The sequence below is a fragment of the Procambarus clarkii genome, chromosome 14, assembly GCF_040958095.1.
Source record: "Procambarus clarkii isolate CNS0578487 chromosome 14, FALCON_Pclarkii_2.0, whole genome shotgun sequence".
NCBI lineage: Eukaryota > Metazoa > Arthropoda > Malacostraca > Decapoda > Cambaridae > Procambarus > Procambarus clarkii.
The window spans coordinates 37,331,258-37,350,636 of NC_091163.1; the positions used below are offsets into that span (position 1 = coordinate 37,331,258).

At 41.1% G+C, this 19,379-nt stretch overlaps 1 protein-coding gene across 6 annotated transcripts in view; it reads right to left on the minus strand.

The window, feature by feature from the left end:
* LOC123770518 (homer protein homolog 2) overlaps positions 1 to 17,098 on the minus strand; it is a 292,519-nt gene extending 275,421 nt beyond the window's left edge. Inside the window, exon 1 of one of the 6 annotated variants that reach the window (XM_069324488.1) lies at positions 16,964 to 17,098. In XM_069324488.1, coding sequence (XP_069180589.1) covers positions 16,964 to 16,989 — 26 coding nt within the window. In that variant the 5' untranslated portion in view covers positions 16,990 to 17,098. The remainder of the gene's footprint in view (positions 1 to 16,963) is intronic. The other 5 variants (XM_069324489.1, XM_069324487.1, XM_045762502.2 and 2 more) reach the window with 5 other exon arrangements.
* Positions 17,099 to 19,379: the final 2,281 nt, after the last annotated feature.

The following is a 19,379-nucleotide window of genomic DNA, read 5'->3' on the forward strand; positions in this document are numbered from 1 at the left end:
ATGTATGAGTTAAGTTCTTCTAATTTGAGTTAAAACTAATGTATATATATGACAAAACCTAACCAACCCTACCTAACCTAACCTAACTTAAACTAACAGAACTAAGTCAATAATTTATGTTCTTAACATAATATAATAATAATAATTCAAATAAACCAATTGGAAACAATATTTTGAAAAAAAGAAAGAAAATCACTTGGCCTATTAGGCAAATTGGGCCTTGCATAGTAGGCCGAGAAGTGCGTTCTGGCTACTAGGTACGACATATATATATATATATATATATATATATATATATATATATATATATATATATATATATATATATATATATATATATATATATATATGTTTCATTGAATATGACCGCATATTCTGTATTTATTATTTTCTGGTTTAGGGCTTCTATCCCTCTAACTATTTTCTTAGCATCAGGGCTTAATTGAAATAGGAGTTCTCCAAAACTCATTTTCGACAAGAACATATCGATGCCAACACAGAAGACAATGTCCAACATAACAGGCCAATTACACTGGATTAATCTTTGTGTTTACATAGGAGATGCCTCGTATGGGCCAATAAGCCTTCTGCAGCCCCTATGTTTATCCCTTATGTATCCCCCCATGTTTTCACCTTCATTGTATTATCACCTGACCTAATGCGGGTATAAAATCAACTAGTATTGTAAGATCTGTTCACTTGAGAATGAACCATGGAGGTTCGAAACGTCGTGCAAATTATACAAATAAGTGTAATACACTCTATAGTAAATCACTTCTTTTCTTCACCTTAAAAGTACGAAAATGAGTTTTGGAGAACTCCTATTTCAATTAAGCCCTGATGCTAAGAAAATAGTTAGAGGGATAGAAGCCCTAAACCAGAAAATAATAAATACAGAATATGCGGTCATATTCAATGAAACATGTTTGAAAGAAAACCTGCTGCCAGTATACACCAATATATATATATATATATATATATATATATATATATATATATATATATATATATATATATATATATATATATATATATATATATATATGTCGTACCTAGTAGCCAGAACGCACTTTTTGGCCTACTATTCAAGGCCCGATTTGCCTAATAAGCCAAGTTTTCCTGAATTAATATATATTCTCTAATTTTTTTCATATGAAATGATAAATCTACCCTTTTCATTATGTATGAGGTCAATTTTTTTTTATTGGAGTTACAATTAACGTAGATATTTGACCGAACCTAACCAACCCTACCTAACCTATCTTTATAGGTTAGGTTAGGTTAGGTAGCCGAAAAAGTTAGGTTAGGTTAGGTTAGGTAGGTTAGGTTCTCGTAAAACAATTAATTCATGAAAACTTGGCTTATTAGGCAAATCGGGCCTTGCATAGTAGGCAGAGAAGTGCGTTCTGGCTATTAGGTACGACATTATATATATATATATATATATATATATATATATATATACATATATATATATATATATATATATATATATATATATATATAAAATCGAACAGTAAGAATTAAGTCCAATATTGCACAAATCAATGAAAATAATAGCCCCTATTTTGAAAACACAAGGAAATGTAGACTGAACTGAATATTTTGATCTCAAACCGGGACCCTCTTCAGCCGAGGGCAAGAATGACACTTGTAGCAGCTTTTATGGCATCAAGTCAGATGTTACGGACACCGGCATAAGTATTAGGTAATAACCCCGTTACACAATTGCTCACCAAATCTGGTAACCACTGTCAGAGGAGATATTACAATATGGATTATTATTTATAAAAGTATGTTCTATTATCTTTACAAACCACAGTGTTGGGGATAATATATACAAGAATTATCCAATATAATCTTGTGATCGTTCTCACGTGTTTATGTAATGTACAGCATTATATAAACATACAAGGTACATCGCTCTGTTTTACTAATTTCTATACTGTTATATGCAATAAAGATGCACAGGAGAAAAAACTTTCTTGGGCTCTTTGTCATTTTGCTCAATTTGCACATGTACTCAGATTGCAGAATACCTATAGTTAAATTCATTCATTCATTCACACACAGTTAAATAATTGCAGTCCCATGTAATTTGCATTTATTTATTCATTCATTCATTTATTTATTTATTGAACTCTATATGAATTGATGCAAAGTTGTGGCATGCATTGTGTAATTACCAAAGTGTAGTCAGAATAAATCAGGGACCTCATAGTGCAGCCAATAAACTAAGGTAGACCCACATTCAGACAAGACCAAGTCAACTATTGAAGCAAGGTCTAAATTCTGCACGAGGTAGTGCAAAAGGTCTACACAAGCCACAGACAGGGAGATGGGGCATGATGGAATCTCATTATGGAAACCTCCAGAAATATAATGAATCCAAGGTGATGAGTAGCACACAGAATCAAACCCTGGGGGAAGCCTCCAAATATATCAAACTTATATATCAAAGGGGAACATGAAAAACCATTCCCTCCCTGAAGCAAATTACCCTTTGTCAAAGGAATCATGGTCTATATAGGGCTGCAGGGCACCCCATAGATCCTCCTCATACTTCCCCTCACCCCCAGAAGCCAGCCATAATGGCTTCATGGCAGTCATATTCCATGCCCAACACTAAGACAGAAAGGCATTGTCTGAAGGAGAAAGATTGGAGCAGGTGAGTGTTTGTAAAGGTGAAGGTTCCACATCCCCGGCAAGAACATATGGCTCAACTGCCTTCATTGTCAAAGTGTATGGTATCACACTTTGCAAAGTGCAAAGTTGGGGACTTCAACCTACGGCACCTGAAATGGAAGCACCTGGCTAATACTGTACAGTAGTATCAGAAAGAGTACCAGGAAGTAGCCTAAATGAACAGGCACATGCAAATGACCTGCTACAGATGTGCAACAGGTTTGCCTTAAACCAGCAAATAGTAGAACCAACTAGGAAGGAGAACACGCTGGACCTCATTTTCACTAATTATGATGAATTGATCAGGAACATAATGATTACAAATACCTGTTACTCAGATCACAACTTAATTGAAGTTCTGACAACCATGGGGAATAGACCTTCAAAACCAGTCCAGATTCCCGGTGGAGGAGATTTCAGCAAATTCAACTTCAATAATAAACAGATAAACTGGGAGCAAATAAACCAGGACTTCACAGAAATAAACTGGGAAGAACAGCTAGAAAATGCAAACCTGAACCAGTGCCTGGAAAAAATAAGCTCAGTAGCACTGGAAATATGTTCAAACCGCATACCCCTAAGAAAAAAAAGAGAAAAAGATGCAGATTAGAACGGGAACATCATTCCCTATATAGGTGAAGAAAACGAATCGCGGAATAACTTGAAAGTCGCACCCTACCTCAAGAACGGCGAAGAAGGTTAGGTAGAGAAATAGAAACAATGAAACAATGAACATCAACCGTGAAGAGCTCAGTCCCCCAGGGTACTGTGCTTGCTCCAGTACTTTTTCTCATCCTCATATCGGACGTAGACAAGAACACAACCTATAGCACTGTATCATCCTTTGCAGATGACACTAGGATCTTCATGAGAGTAGGCAACATAGAGGACACGGCAAACCTCCAATCAGATGTAGATCAGGTCTTTCTATGGGCTACAGAAAATAATATGGTGTTTAACGAAGATAAGTTCCAGCTCATGCACTACGGAAAAAATGAAAATATAAAAACGGAAACCACGTACAAAACTCAGGCAAATCATAACATAGAACGAAAAGGCAATGTAAAGGATCTGGGTGTACTCATGTCGGAAGACCTTACCTTTAAAGAACACAATAAAGTAGCCGTCACAGTTGCAAGAAAAATGACAGGTTGGATAACGAGAACTTTTCACACTAGAGATGCTATACCGATGATGATACTTTTCAAAACGCTTGTGCTCTCTAGAGTGGAGTACTGCTGCACAATGACAGCCCCTTTCAAAGCTGGAGAAATTGCTGACCTGGAGAGCGTGCAGAGATCCTTTACTGCTAGAATCCACTCAGTAAAACATCTAAATTACTGGGACCGACTAAAGAGCCTAAATCTGTATTCCCTTGAGCGCAGGCGGGAGAGATACATAATAATCTATACATGGAAAATAATTGAGGGGCTGGTCCCAAACCTGCACACAGAAATAACATCACATGAGACCAGAAGACATGGCAGGATGTGCAGAATACCCCCGTTGAAAAGCAGAGGTGCAACAGGTACTCAGAGAGAACTCTATCAACATCAGAGGCCCAAGACTGTTCAACACGCTTTCACTACACATAAGGGGAATAACTGGCAGACCCCTCACAGTGTTCAAGAGAGAACTGGATAAGCACCTCCAAAGGATACCTGATCAACCGGGCTGTGACTCATACGTCAGGCTGCGAGCAGCCGCGTCCAACAGCCTGGTTGATCAGTCCAGCAACCAGGCCGCCTGGTCGATGACCAGGCCGCGGGGACGCTGAGCCCCGGAAGCACCTCAAGGTAACCTCAAGGTAATCTCCCTGGAGCTATCCAGCTAATACGGATGTATTAGCTTTGGGCATCAATGTACATGGAGTTCTAGGAATACCGGGGACCATGAGCCAGAACCTGGCCCCCTCAGAGAGGCGCAAGGAGCAATGGCCTATAGACACCTTATATATGATTTAGAAGTACTCTGTGTCTGGCATCGATCGGGTCGGACAACAAGAAAGATAGGCGCCCGAAAACACTCCCCCATTCTGGTGAAGAAATGCTACCAAACGCCGAACAAGTGGATAGAACTCTCCATGAAGATAAACGATCAAACAAGCATGACGTCATCTCGTTACCAACACGCCACCATCTGCGTAACCCCTTCTTCCCCGAGAGGGAAAAGAGGAAGCCCCAGACCCCGGCTACTCGAGCCTGTCAGTTCTTAGGATGGATGTCAAAACATGCGGAAAGAAACTGCCAACTGGAGGGAGGAAGGAATGCCAGGGAGCCTCTGGGGTCTCACCCAGAAAATGGCATTTCATTACATTCAATGCTGGTTTTCTGGGGAAGCCCTTTCGGCTCCCCGGAGCTATCTACCCAAAGACAAGGACAAAAAAGGGACAAACCCAAGAGGCGGAAACCACGTGCCTGAACCTGAAAGCAAGACAACTGGTAACCCCGAATAACCCCACGGACAACCCGGGAGACCCGAGCTCTGGAACAGGGATGACGGGAACACGAGGTCAACCTAATGCACGGCCCTGGCCACAGGGAAAGTGGCACGCAGGCAATGGCTGAGAGCCACAACCAAACACAAGATGTGCACCCCCGGCCAAACCAAGTAGAGAAACTGAGAAACAATCCTGAACCGACGGGGCCACAGCAAACCAAGGAGAAGAGAGATAAGAGAGCACCTTGTCCAAAGACTAGGACGGCTCAGGCGGAGCATGAGCAGGCCGGACGTGAAACAACGCCCGAGACAGCTCGTGATACGGTGCAGAAGGAACAACAAAATCGAAAGCAAGCCGTAGTGGCTCAACCAGCGCCGCACTACAGTAGGACGTCAACGTCTTCCTTACCACTGTATGGAATTGTTCAGGACCCTGTATACCACTTATGTCAGACCAATCCTGGAATATGCAGCTCCAGCCTGGAGTCCATACCTAGTTAAACACAATTTAAATCGATGGGGAAGTTAAACACAAATTTAATTAATTTGTTAATTTTATACATAGTTAAATTAACATACTTTAACCTAGTTAAATATTAATAACTAATAGTTAAATAAATAATAACCTAGTTAATTTAATATACCTAGTTAAACACAATTTAAATTTAAATCGATAGGGAAGATTTCCTGAGACCTGGAACTTTAAGAACAAGAGGTCATAGATTTAAACTAGCTAAACACAGATGCCGAAGAAATATAAGAAAATTCACTTTCGCAAACAGAGTGGTAGACGGTTGGAACAAGTTAGGTGAGAAGGTGGTGGAGGCCAAGACCGTCAGTAGTTTCAAAGTGTTATATGACAGAGTACTGGGAAGACGGGACACCACGAGCGTAGCTCTCATCCTGTAACTACACTTAAGTAATTACAAGACAAAGTTAGAGAATATTTAGCGGTATGCCACCAGACGCGTCCCGGAACTGAGAGGTATGAGCTACGAGGAAAGGATAAAGGAGCTGAACCTCACATCCCTGGAAAACAGAAGAGTAAGGGGAGACATGATAACCACCTACAAAATTCTCAGAGAAATTGACAGGGTGGACAAAGACAAACTCTTCAGCACGAGTGGAACACAAACAAGGGGATACAGGTGGAAACTTAGTACCCAGATGAACCACAGACACATTAGAAAGAACTTTTTCAGTGTCAGAGTTGTTAATGAATGGAATGCACTAGGAAGTGATGTGGTGGAGGCTGACTCCATACACAGTTTCAAATATAGGTATGATAGAGCCCAATAGGCTCAGGAATCTGTACACCAGTTGATTGACGGTTGAGAGACGGGACCATAGAGACAAAGCTCAACCCCCCGCAAGCACAACTAGGTGAGTACAATACAAGGCGACAGTATGCGGCTTTAGATGACGGTCCTGAACAGCCACGAGAGAAAGGACCAGACCACCTCAACATAAAACGCAGTATATATACGAAGAGACAAAAAGAAAAAGGAAGGACCACCAGGAAGCCACATACCACCGCCGAGACAAAACACGCAGGTGGGACACCATCAACAAAGTCACCTAATAACCATACAGATGGTGATAGACTCAAGTCAAAATTACCAGATGCGAAAACTCGAGGAGATGACCGAACCAGCCACATAATGGACCAGACCGAGCATCTGAAAGAGGAGGAACCGTGGTAAAAACCCTGGATGTGGACCCTCAAGCAAGCAGCGCACGAAACCAAGGCTGTCAGAGAACCAGATGGAACTTCCGCCAGTTCACCAGGAGCCCGAACCCGGCGAGCTGGGAAAGAACCAAAACCCTGGCAAGCAGACACGCCCCATCCGGGAGGAACCCCCCACCCCCCTGGGACCCCTGAAGGACCAACAAGTCCGACAGGAAGCGAGCACCACTAGCCGACACACGAGACGTGAAGTGAAAAACTGTGACACCACATCCCGCAGGATCCGCACCAGCTCCAGCAATGCAGATGATGCATGCGCCACCAATTGACATTTGAGGAGAACGACTTAGGACTAGCACTGCACGAAATAAAATTTACCGGATGTAAAAATACAGTAATATAAATAAAAATTCGTAGCTAGGGTTGTAAAACCGAGCCCCTCTTGTCCTAATGACAATGAACTGTAGGGGACAGGAGTGGTTGATTGGAGATCTACCTCCACCTGCAGACATTGCAACACATCAGTTTGTATTGTTATACAAGGAGAAGATGAAATAACTCGGTACTCTAACTAAACACTGGTACTGTTCAAGATCAGGGATCTGAACATGTACATAGTCTATTCTAGCCTAGCACCTATGATTACAGCCAATATACACATACTAATAAACATAACAATTTGTATTATAGAGGTATGAAATATGGTAATATGCAATGAAAGGACCTTAAAGATTTGGGTCAAGTACTGTTATCTAGGTACAAGAGAGTATATAGAATATGATGAACTAACATGACTCAGTTAGCACTAGAGAATGTAATGTATATGATCCATTATATATACAGAAAGATACCAATATATATAAAAGGGTAGTCAGGCACCGAATGACGTTCAATGAATGAGTGTCCAGATATCAAGAAAAGATTCAGTCGCTGAAAGATTAAATCAAAACATACTGAAAGTCAGGGCTTTGCCCCACAGTGTAACGATTAATAATATATAAGGACAGATGAAGGGTACGTTAAGATGCATGCAAAGTGCCCAATCAACATATCACAAACAAAACCCAACATTCATCCAAAAATCGAGAACCGGTGCCTAGCTGACGATGTTGCCAGACTATATAATCTCTCTTGTAGAGCTGAGGCACTATAGTGTTATGTCATAGCATTGCTGTGGAATATGCTGGGAGCATTGCTAGTGGATTATGTCCTGAGTTGTGTGTGCAGGAGGATAAAATTTGGTGTGGTGTAGAGGTGGCGGCGGCGTCACTCTGAGCCACTCTACACCTGCAATAAGAGAAAGTACAGTACAACCTCGATTCAATGTACCCCAATTCAACGAATCTCCAGCTAGTTCGTACAACTTTCAGGCCGGATTTACTCACCCGGTTCGACGAACAATGGTTCGCCAAAGCGGGGGATGTTCGGATTTGCTTACGATGTCGAGACAAGAGTTCACAGACTGCTGGAAAACTTTTCCATTCTATCATAGATTACAATTAATAATTCGCTCATGTAACAAGTTCTCTCACACAAGTGGACCGCACAAGTGGTCCACAAGTGGTTCACAAGCTTATGATATTGGGACAGAGTTCACAGAGTGGTGGAAAACTTTCCCATTCCATCACAAGTTACAATTAATAATTCCTTCATATGACAAGTTGGCTCACACAAGTGGACCACACAAGTGGGCCATACAAGTGGGCCACACAAGTGGACCACACAAGTGGGCCCCACAAGTGGTCCACAAGCTTACGATGTTGGAACAGAGTTCACAGAGTGGTGGAAAACTGTCTCATTCTATCACAGATTACAATTAATAATTCCTTCATAAGACAAGTTGAATCACACAAGTGGACCACACAACAAGTGAACCATATTAACCAAACACCAGCCAGAATGGTCCACACAACAAGTGAAGCATATTAACCAAACATCAGCCAGAGTGGTCCACTCAAGTGAACGACTGAGTTTCAATGATTTTCGTTCACTGATTTGTGGCACACGTATCTTTGTAAATTAATTTAAAGGCTGAAGCGTGAATAGCTAGCTAATGTGTTGAAATCTTCTTATATACATTTTCTGTGATGAAACAAGATGAGTGAGGGTGGACAGATTAGGGAATACTGTACAGTAAACCTCACTTTGCAGTGAGGTTTCACTCACTTTTGTCTGTGTCATCATAGTTCAGTGACCCATGACCTTGAATGTTACAGATTAATAAATCATTTCTAAAACTGGTGTTTTAATAACTCTTTATTATCCTAATTAAACGAAACTAAATAAAACAAAAAATATACTGTAATATGATAGATATCTGCTATTTGAGAAATTATTCATGTTATTGGCGGCACAACTCCAGCGCGAGTGGACAGGAAAATAATTAAAACTAAATGGGTAGAACACCTGGAGGAAAACGATATATCAGACAGACAGTATGGTTTTCGATCTGGAAGATCCTGTGTACGAACTTACTCAGTTTTTATGATCGAGCCACAGGGATTTTACAGAAAAGAGATGGTTGGGTTGACTGCATCTATCTGGACCTAAAAAAGGCTTTCGACAGAGTTCCCCATAAGAGGTTGTTCTGGAAACTGGAACATATTGGAGGGGTGACAGGTAAGCTACTAACATGGATGAAAAATTTCCTGACAGAAAAATGAGGGCCGTAATCAGAGGCAAGGTATCGGATTGGAGGAACGTCATGAGTGGAGTACCACAGGGATCAGTTCTTGCACCGGTAATGTTCATTGTCTACATAAACGATCTACCAGTGGGAATACAGAATTACATGAACATGTTTGCTGATGATGCTAAGATAATAGGGAAGATAAGAAACCTAGATGATTGTCATGCCCTTCAAGAAGATCTGGACAAAATAAGTATATGGAGCACCACTTGGCAAATGGAATTTAATGTTAATAAATGCCATGTTATGGAATGTGGAATAGGAGAACATAGACCTCACATAACCTATATATTATATGAGAAATCTTTAAGGAATTCTGATAAAGAAAGAGATCTAGGGGTGGTTCTAGATAGAAAACTATCACCTGAGGACCACATAAAGAATATTGTGCGAGGAGCCTATGCCACGCTTTCTAACTTCAGAATTGCTTTTAAATACATGGATGGCGATACTAAAGAAATTGTTCACGACTTTTGTTAGGCCAAAGCTAGAATATGCAGCGGTTGTGTGGTGCCCATATCTTAAGAAGCACATCAACAAACTGGAAAAGGTGCAAAGACATGCTACTAAGTGGCTCCCAGAACTGAAGGACAAGAGCTACGAGGAGAGGTTAGAAGCATTAAATATGCCAAAACTAGAAGACAGAAGAAAGAGGTGATATGATCACTACATACAAAATAGTAACAGGAATTGATAAAATCGATAGGGAATATTTCCTGAGACCTGGAACTTTAAGAACAAGAGGTCATAGATTTAAACTAGCTAAACACAGATGCTGAAGAAATATAAGAAAATTAACTTTCGCAAACAGAGTGGTAGACGGTTGGAACAAGTTAGGTGAGGTGGTGGAGGCCAAGACCGTCAGTAGTTTCAAAGCGTTATTTGACAAAGAGTGCTGGGAAGACGGGACACCACGAGCATAGCTCTCATCCTGTAACTACATTTAGGTAATTACAATAGTTAACATTCAGGGGGCTCCACTCGCCACAGACTGATTCTTAAACGGAAACACCTTAGGTCTCAAATATTTTACGTTATATGACAAAGAGTGCTGGGTAGACGGGACACCACAAGCGTAGCTCTCATCCTGTAACTACACTTAGGTAATTATCCAGCAGGAGCACAGCCGTACCCAGCAATGGTACAACAGCAGCCAGCATCAGCTCAGAAGCAGCTGAAGCAAACACAGCAGCAGCGAGCACCAGCAAAGCTGATGTAAACATCTAAGAACAGTGTGTGTAGAATGTACAGTTAGAATAAGTGTTAACTTTTTAAGTAGTGTTCAAATTAAGGTTGCAATACAGAAATTTTAGTGTAAAATAGTTTTCATGAACTGTACTGTAGTACTCAACATACAGCAGAACTACTTATCAATACAGTGCTAACAGCATAATACAGTACAGTACGTATTTACTGTACAGCATTCACAACGCCATGAGAATTCAAGATGGACATAACTCCAACAATAAGATAAATAACAACTGTAACACAGTATTTTTTAGTAGGATAATAATATATAGGTACAGTATATAATATGGTAATGCATTTTTATTGTTCACAAGGAAAAAAAAAAGACACTGACACAAATGCCTCTTGAAGGTCACCTCTTGCAACGAATCCAACACTCCAACGCACCGGGGTTGGTCCCACAGAGTGCGTTGAATCGAGGTTGTACTGTACTAGGAATTTTCCGTATACAGTGGCACCTCGACTTACGATAATTTTGAGTCACGATGTAAATTTCATAAAAAAATGCGACTCGACATTCAATGGTGTCGTCGACTTACGATATTTGTTGGCACACATTTGGGTCGACCGAGCGCGTGGTTCCCGGTCACGGAGCCAACCTGCCTCAGTTTACTACAGCTGTCCGCTTAGTGATGATCGCGCCTTTAAGAAATTTCGCTTTTGTGGTGATTTTTTGCATTTTGAACATTAAAGTAATTATTATATATCACGCCATAAGTCCAAGGAAAGTCAGTGGTAAGGCTCAACATATGAGATCCTATGTAATGATGACCATAGAGCAGAAATAAGAGATCATTTGTAAATATGAAGATGGTGTGCGGGTTGTTGGAATGGCTAGGCAGTACAACAAATCTCAGTCAACGATATCCACCATTTTGGCTAAGAAAAAGACATTATGGGTGCTAAAGTGATGCATCATTACAGACAAATGTTAAAACGAAGGGAAAAACAAATGTCTTTTGACAAATTTGTAGTGAGACAAACAAGCACTGAACCACAACCAGGTCCTAGTGGTATTCAGGCAAAACGTAGGAGAGAGAGTACCCCAGAGAAAACATCACTGCCTGATGTGATAATGGAAGGGGACTCCCCTTCCAAACAGGAACAACTCTCCTCCTCCCCCCCCTCATCACCATCTTCCATATGCTATCAAGAGCCCTCTATAAAGGTAAGATAAACTTAGGTACTGTATTGTAGTTAGAAAAAACATTGCATTCAGTATAAAATGTATTTGTATGCTAATATTTTGGAGGGTGGGGAACGGATTAATTCAAAGCCATTTCTTTCTTATGGGAAAAATCGCTTCAACTTATGATATTTCGACTTACGATCCGTCTCTGGGAATGGATTAGCATCGTAAGTTGAGGCCCCATTGTATAAGTATAGATGCCACACCTGTGACAGATAAAACTATTTTTTTATTGAAAAACAGCGCCATCTGTTGCATGTAAGAGCAGCACACATGCTATATTAAATATGTTACAATTACATTTCAATGTTTCTGATTGCATTGATAAATTGAATTTTCATAGATTTTGATTTATTTTCAATCTGATTTAATTATTTTGTGTGAATTGCGTTGGAATTGATCTGTGTTGTTTACTATACCATTCATTTCGTGAGTATAGTTTAATTTTTTATTTTTTCTTATTTTCATTTCATTTTTTAACTGTTTTTCTTATATTTCAGTGATGGGAACATCAGATCACTTGATATTCCCAATTTTCTGATGGGAACATCAGACCATTTGGGAAGGCATCGGACGAGGGAGTGGAGAATGGTGGAGATGATGAGGGGACAGAAGTGAGAGATGGTGGGGAGGACGAGGGATCAAGGGAGGGGGTAATAGTGGGGAAGGAGGGGACGGGGGAGTTTGGGATGGTGGGGACGAGGGGATGGGGGAATGGAGAATGGAGAATGGCAGGGAGGACAAAGAGACAGGCGAGTGGGGCATGGTGGGAAGGAAGAGGGGATGGTGGAATGGGGAATGGTGGGGAGGACGAGGGGACGGTGGAGTGAGGAATAATTGGGAGACTGAGGAGACAGGTGAGGGGGGAACGGTGGGCGAGGACTGGGGGACAGGGAAGACTGCTGTGGTTCAGCAACGTGTGGCTGGGTATTGCTAGTATGTATGTATGTATGTATGTATGTATGTATGTATGTATGTATGTATATATATATATATATATATTATATATATATTATATATATATATATATATATATATATATATATATATATATATATATATATATATATATATATATATATATATATATATGTCGTACCTAGTAGCCAGAACGCACTTCTCAGCTTACTATGCAAGGCCCGACTTGCCTAATAAGCCAAGTTTTCATGAATTAATTGTTTTTCGACTACCTAACCTACCTAACCTAACCTAACCTAACTTTTTCGGCTACCTAACCTAACCTAACCTATAAAGATAGGTTAGGTTAGGTTAGGTAGGGTTGGTTAGGTTCGGTCATATAACTACGTTAATTTTAACTCCAATAAAATAAAATTGACCTCATACATAATGAAATGGGTAGCTTTATCATTTCATAAGAAAAAAATTAGAGAAAATATATTAATTCAGGAAAACTTGGCTTATTAGGCAAATCGGGCCTTGCATAGTAGGCTGAGAAGTGCGTTCTGGCTATTAGGTACGACATATATATATATATACTGTATATATATATATATATATATATATATATATATATATATATATATATATATATATATATATATATATATATATATATACTGTATATATTTTATATATATTTTTTTTTTTTTTTTGAGATATATACAAGAGTTGTTACATTCTTGTACAGCCACTAGTACGCGTAGCGCTTCGGGCAGGTCCCTGGAATACGATCCCCTGCCGCGAAGAATCGTTTTTTCATCCAAGTACACATTTTACTGTTGCGTTAAACAGAGGCTACAGTTAAGGAATTGCGCCCAGTAAATTCTCCCCGACCAGGATACGAACCCATGACATAGCGCTCGTGGAACGCCAGGCGAGTGTCTTACCACTACACCACGGAGACTGTTTAGTATATATATACGGAGTATATATATACTGTATATATATACTGTATATATAACTGAAAACTCCACACCCCAGAAGTGACTCAAACCATACTGCCAGGAGAACTATGCAACTGGTGTACAGGAGACCTTAACCACTCGACCATCACGAGCGGACAAAAGATGACGGTAGCCAAGGCTATTTGCCCATCATCTCGCCAGCGCTCCGATGGTAATCTTGGGCATGGTATTTTATCAAATCACATCATTTTTAGGGGCCACGTGAGCAACACAAATGCAAACAAGCCTGAATGGTCCCCAGGCATATATGCAACTGAAAACTCTACCATTAGCCGAGGCAAATAGCCTCGGCTACCATCATCTTTCGTCCGGTCGGGATGGTCGAGCAGTTAAGGTCTCCTGTACACCAATTGCATAGTGCTCCTGACAGTATGGGTTCGATCACTGCTGGGGTGTGGAGTTTTCAGTATTTCTATATTTCCTTTACCATATATTTCACAAAATTTGACATACATCTCATTTACTTCATGTCCTAACAGCAAGTCTTTCCAGTCAATTTCCTTAAAGAAATGTCTGAGTTCCCCATAATGACCAGTCCTGAAATCAGGCTTTTCAACTGCTTCAACCTCATTTTCTTCCAGATTATAAATTAGCATACTTTATTCCCAAAAAGACATGGTCACTTTTACCCAAGGGAGGGAGGTACAGCTGTGTAGGAAGGAAGCCGCAGCTTCAATGCCAACACAAAGAGATCCACCTCGGCGTGACCAAATGCCTTGCAGTTTCAGTGGAGGTTAAGAGCTGGCTCACACAGAAGGCCATACAATACCTTCCGTCAAATTCAGCCCCATGGAAAGACCATGCAGGAGAAGTACAAGTGACCATGAAGATACTGGAGACTCAATGGGGGGAGAGCATTGAGGGATTTGTAACACTAACCAAATGCTAGTTTTACAAATCTAATAAAGAAAATCTTGGTTCTAAATTTACAGTTTAGCACCTAAGCAGAGCCCTTTTATTAAAGCAATTATGATTTTTTTTTATACAAATCATTAAGAACAATTATAAAATTGATTTTTTTTTTAAATGGGAACAAAAATATTGAATAACAAAAATAATAGAAATAAAAAATTTAAATTGGAACATTATATTTTGTTTTGGGGACTTGGGCTGGGATAGTAGGAACTTCTTTAAGAATAACTAATCGAGCTCAACTTTGACAGCCAGGAAGATTAATTGGAGATGATCAGATTTATAATGTAGTACAGTAGTACAGTACTAACAGCAAATGCTTTGCTGATAATTGTTTTGATAGTTATACCTGTCATAATTGGTGCATTTGCAAACTGATTAATTCCTTTAATAATAGGTTATCCTGGTAGAGCTTTTCCTCAAATAAATAATGTGATAAATTTTGATTACTTTCCTTTTTCCTTAACTTTATTATTAACTACAAGTAGAGCAGAGAGGTGTAGGTAAGGTATGACTAGTGTATACTCCTTCAGCTACACCTCATGCTGGGGCATCAGTAGATTAACTACAAGTAGAGCAGAGAGGTGTAGGTAAGGTATGACTAGTGTATACTCCTTCAGCTACACCTCATGCTGGGGCATCAGTAGATTAACTACAAGTAGAGCAGAGAGGTGTAGGTAAGGTATGACTAGTGTATACTCCTTCAGCTACACCTCATGCTGGGGCATCAGTAGATTTAAGTATTTTTTCTTTACATTTAGGCATTTCTTCAATTTTAAGGACACTAAATGTTAAAACTAGAGCAATTAATATATGAACTGTAGGAATAACTATGGATCAAATACTTTTATTTGTATGATCTGTATTTATTACAACAGCTTTATTATTCTTATACTAGTCAAGGCTTTTACAATATTATTAATGGATCAAAATTTAAATACATTATTTTTTATCCTGCAGTAGGTGGAGGTCTCTTTTTTTATCAGCATTTACAGTACTTCACAATTTTGGACATCCTGAAGTGAATATTCTAATTCTGCCGTATTCGGTATGGTACTTCATATTGTACTTCAAGAATCAGGTGAAAAAGCAAGCATTTGGTCTTTCAGTTGGAGCAAGACACATCACAGGAGAATGGGAAGATGTACTGGTGACCAGGCACAACCAGGTCAATAACCAGGAAGCCCTAATGAAATATTCCATCTCAACCTGTCCAAGTGCCTCTTGGACAGGTTCTTGCCAGTGCTGGACTAACCAGGCTGTAGTGGTTGACAAGGCTACAGGATTGCATCAACTGAGAAAGCAATAAACCCCCTGTCTACCTGACAACTCTCTTGACTACGAACTCAAATCAGTCCTAGAAATATTCCAGCAAACAAATGCTAAGAACCTAGAGATGTTAAAGCATCTATTAAATCTGCTGAAAAGTCTTGAGTGCAAAGTTTAGCCCAAGCGGTGCCAACCACTTAAACATCCATGAACTGAATGCCGATCCTCTAACAAGGGTCACCCATTTCATCCCTGATGGCCAACTGGTTCAGCACCGTTCCTTCACTCCCTTCTCATAAACACACTAATGACCAGCGACACCGGCCAAGACACCTGCCTGGACCACCAACACCGGCCAAGACACCTGTCTGGACCACCAACACCGGCCAAGACACCTGTCTGGACCACCAACACCGTCCAAGACACCTGTCTGGACCACCAACACCGTCCAAGACACCTGTCTGGACCACCAACACCGACCAAGACACCTGTCTGGACCACCAACACCGGCCAAGACACCTGTCTGGACCACCAACACCGGCCAAGACACCTGTCTGGACCACCAACACCGGCCAAGACACCTGTCTGGACCACCAACACCGGCCAAGACACCTGTCTGGACCACCAACACGGTACGAGGAGCAGCCATAGACTGAGGGGCAGCAGCCCTGGAGTGAGAGGTGTGAGAGGCAGCATCCCTGGAGTGAGGGGCAGCATCCCTGGAGTGAGAGGTGTGAGAGGCAGCATCCCTAGAGTAAGAGGCAGCATCTCTGGAGTGAGAGGCAGCATCCCTGGAGTGAGAGATGAGGGAGACGTCGTCCAGGGGGGAAGTGGGATGGGTCACTCACTCTCCAGTCTCCCGTCCCACACCCGCCATACTCTCCTCGCCGAGCCCTCCACACCTTACACACTCTACTTACCCCATGTTTATGTTTTCAATTGTCATTTACGCCTCGGCTATGATAAATATACTCGAGATTTACACTTTGAGGACGAACGACTACTAACACTCATAAGGACACAGACTCAACTTAATGATTATTGCACTCCCAAAGCTTGTTTTTCCGTCTCGGTTCTAAACCTTTATATGGCTTGTATTAATGACTCGACCTATAGGTTAAGCGCGCGTCTGGCGGCTCGCAGACAGTCTTCTGGTTGGCTGGCGGCCAGACGCCACCTATTGACTGACGTTTATTTTTCACTTATGTTGTCTATACTTCTCGAGCGCAAGGCAAAGTCGCCAGTATGATGCCAGCCTCCACTGGGGTTGGTCGGATGGGTTGGGATGCTGAGTAAAGAAGCTCTACATGAAAAACTGTTCGATAATTATTTACGCCGTTTATGTATTTATTAGTATAGAATTGGACAAATATACATCACACTACACATTATTATTACAAAACAGTTGGATATAATAAACATATCTAAGATTAAAGCTAGCTTTCTGGTTGTACCACATCAATAGTGTGACTGAAGCCATAAGTCTGGGACAAAACCTATGTATAGTTTGTCCAGGTGCCAGGCGTGTGCCGTGGTCACCCACCCAACTACTGGCCGGCCGTAACGGTGCTTATCCTGGCGTAGCACGAGTGCCAGTTGTGGCTGTTAGCTCCGTAGACCAATGACTTGCCTGGATTCTGCATCTCGTGAAATTAACCATAAAACCAAAATTAAGAAAGTATTGAAAGGTTAACGATAAGATTAATACCCAAACAAATATGGCAAAGGTATGAAGATATGTTAAGGGAACCAAAGCGCAACCCTTATTAGTGAAAAAGAGGTGATATGATCACAACATACAAAATAATTATAAGAGGGGAAGTAGACAAGATAGACAAGGTCAGCCTCTTTAAACTGAGAGATTGTAGGACGCGAGCACATAAGTGGAAGCTGGAAACGCAGATGGGTAGAAGAAATGTAAGGAATTACTCGTGGGAGGGGCCTCGTAGCCTGGTGGATAGCGCGCGGGTCTCGTAATTCTGTGGCGCGGGTTTGATTCCCGCACGAGGCAGAAACCAATGGGCAAAGTTTCTTTCACCCTGAATGCCCCTGTTACCTAGCAGTAAATAGGTACCTGGGAGTTAGTCAGCTGTCACGGGCTGCTTCCTGGGGGTGGAGGCCTGGTCGAGGACCGGGCCGCGGGGACACTAAAGCCCCGAAATCATCTCAAGATAACCTCAAGATATACCGTATAAGAGTAGTCAACACTTATGTTAATAACAACAATTGATTTACTTGGCGCCAATCCTTAACTGTAGCCTCTGTTCACCCAGTAGTGAACGAGTACCTGGTTGTTAAACGACTTGGAGGTCGTATTCCGGAGAACATTAGGATTATAAGGACCTGCCCGAAACGCTATGCGTACTAGTGCCTGTACTAGAATGTAAGAACTCTTGTATATAGAAATAAATAAATAAAAATTCAGTGAGATGCACTGAGAGAAGTTGTGGAAACCACCTCCAGCCACATCCTCCATATGCAGTCCCCGTTGGCGCAGTGCTAACACACTCGCCCCGGGCTTCGCCAGTTATTTGGCCTTGGTTCGTATCCAGGACGAGGATACGAACGTTCAGGTATTCACCCCAGCAGTGGTTGGGTACTAGTGGGCAAGGCTTGCAATGGAAAGGAGAAAGCTCTCAGCCTGTTAACAGTAATCAACAGTCATCTGTTCCTGTATATAGCTGTGTACAAAAAAATTACGGACAGATACGAGATTTGGAAGAGTGGTTCCAACCAGAGGAAAGATTAAATAAAACTCAACATGTCAACACGGGCGAGAGGAGTACCGTAGGCCTTACAACAAAAATCAAGTACTGTACATGAATTCCACAAATTGTCAGAAGAAAATAAAAATAAAAATAAAAAATATTATTAAGGTAAAAGTACATACATACATAGAAGATGAGTTACAAACATAATATTGGATTTCTAGATAGAGCTAGTACCTACAATACCTAAAGCCACTAATACGCACGGTGTTTCGGGCAAGGTGAAGGTGTGGGGGGGGGGGGGAACACTTAGGTTAAAGCTTAATACTAATTGAGATCATAGTATAAATTGTGTAGAATGTAACGTACGATTATGTTACGTTGTTGGGTAGATTAGATACACAGTGTTTAGTGTGTTTCATATTTATTTAGTAGTCCTGGATACAGCAGTGTCGTAGACGTTGAGACGGAGCCTGGAGCAGAGCAGAGAGCTGAGTGTGGCCGGAGTCGCGGAGCTCTATGTGGGAGAGCGTTGTAGCTGGATGAGGTCGTAGTCTGCTGTCTGATCCTCACCCCCGAAATTGTCCTCATTTGTTTCTTACAACCTCAGATGCAGTAACTCTTGCAT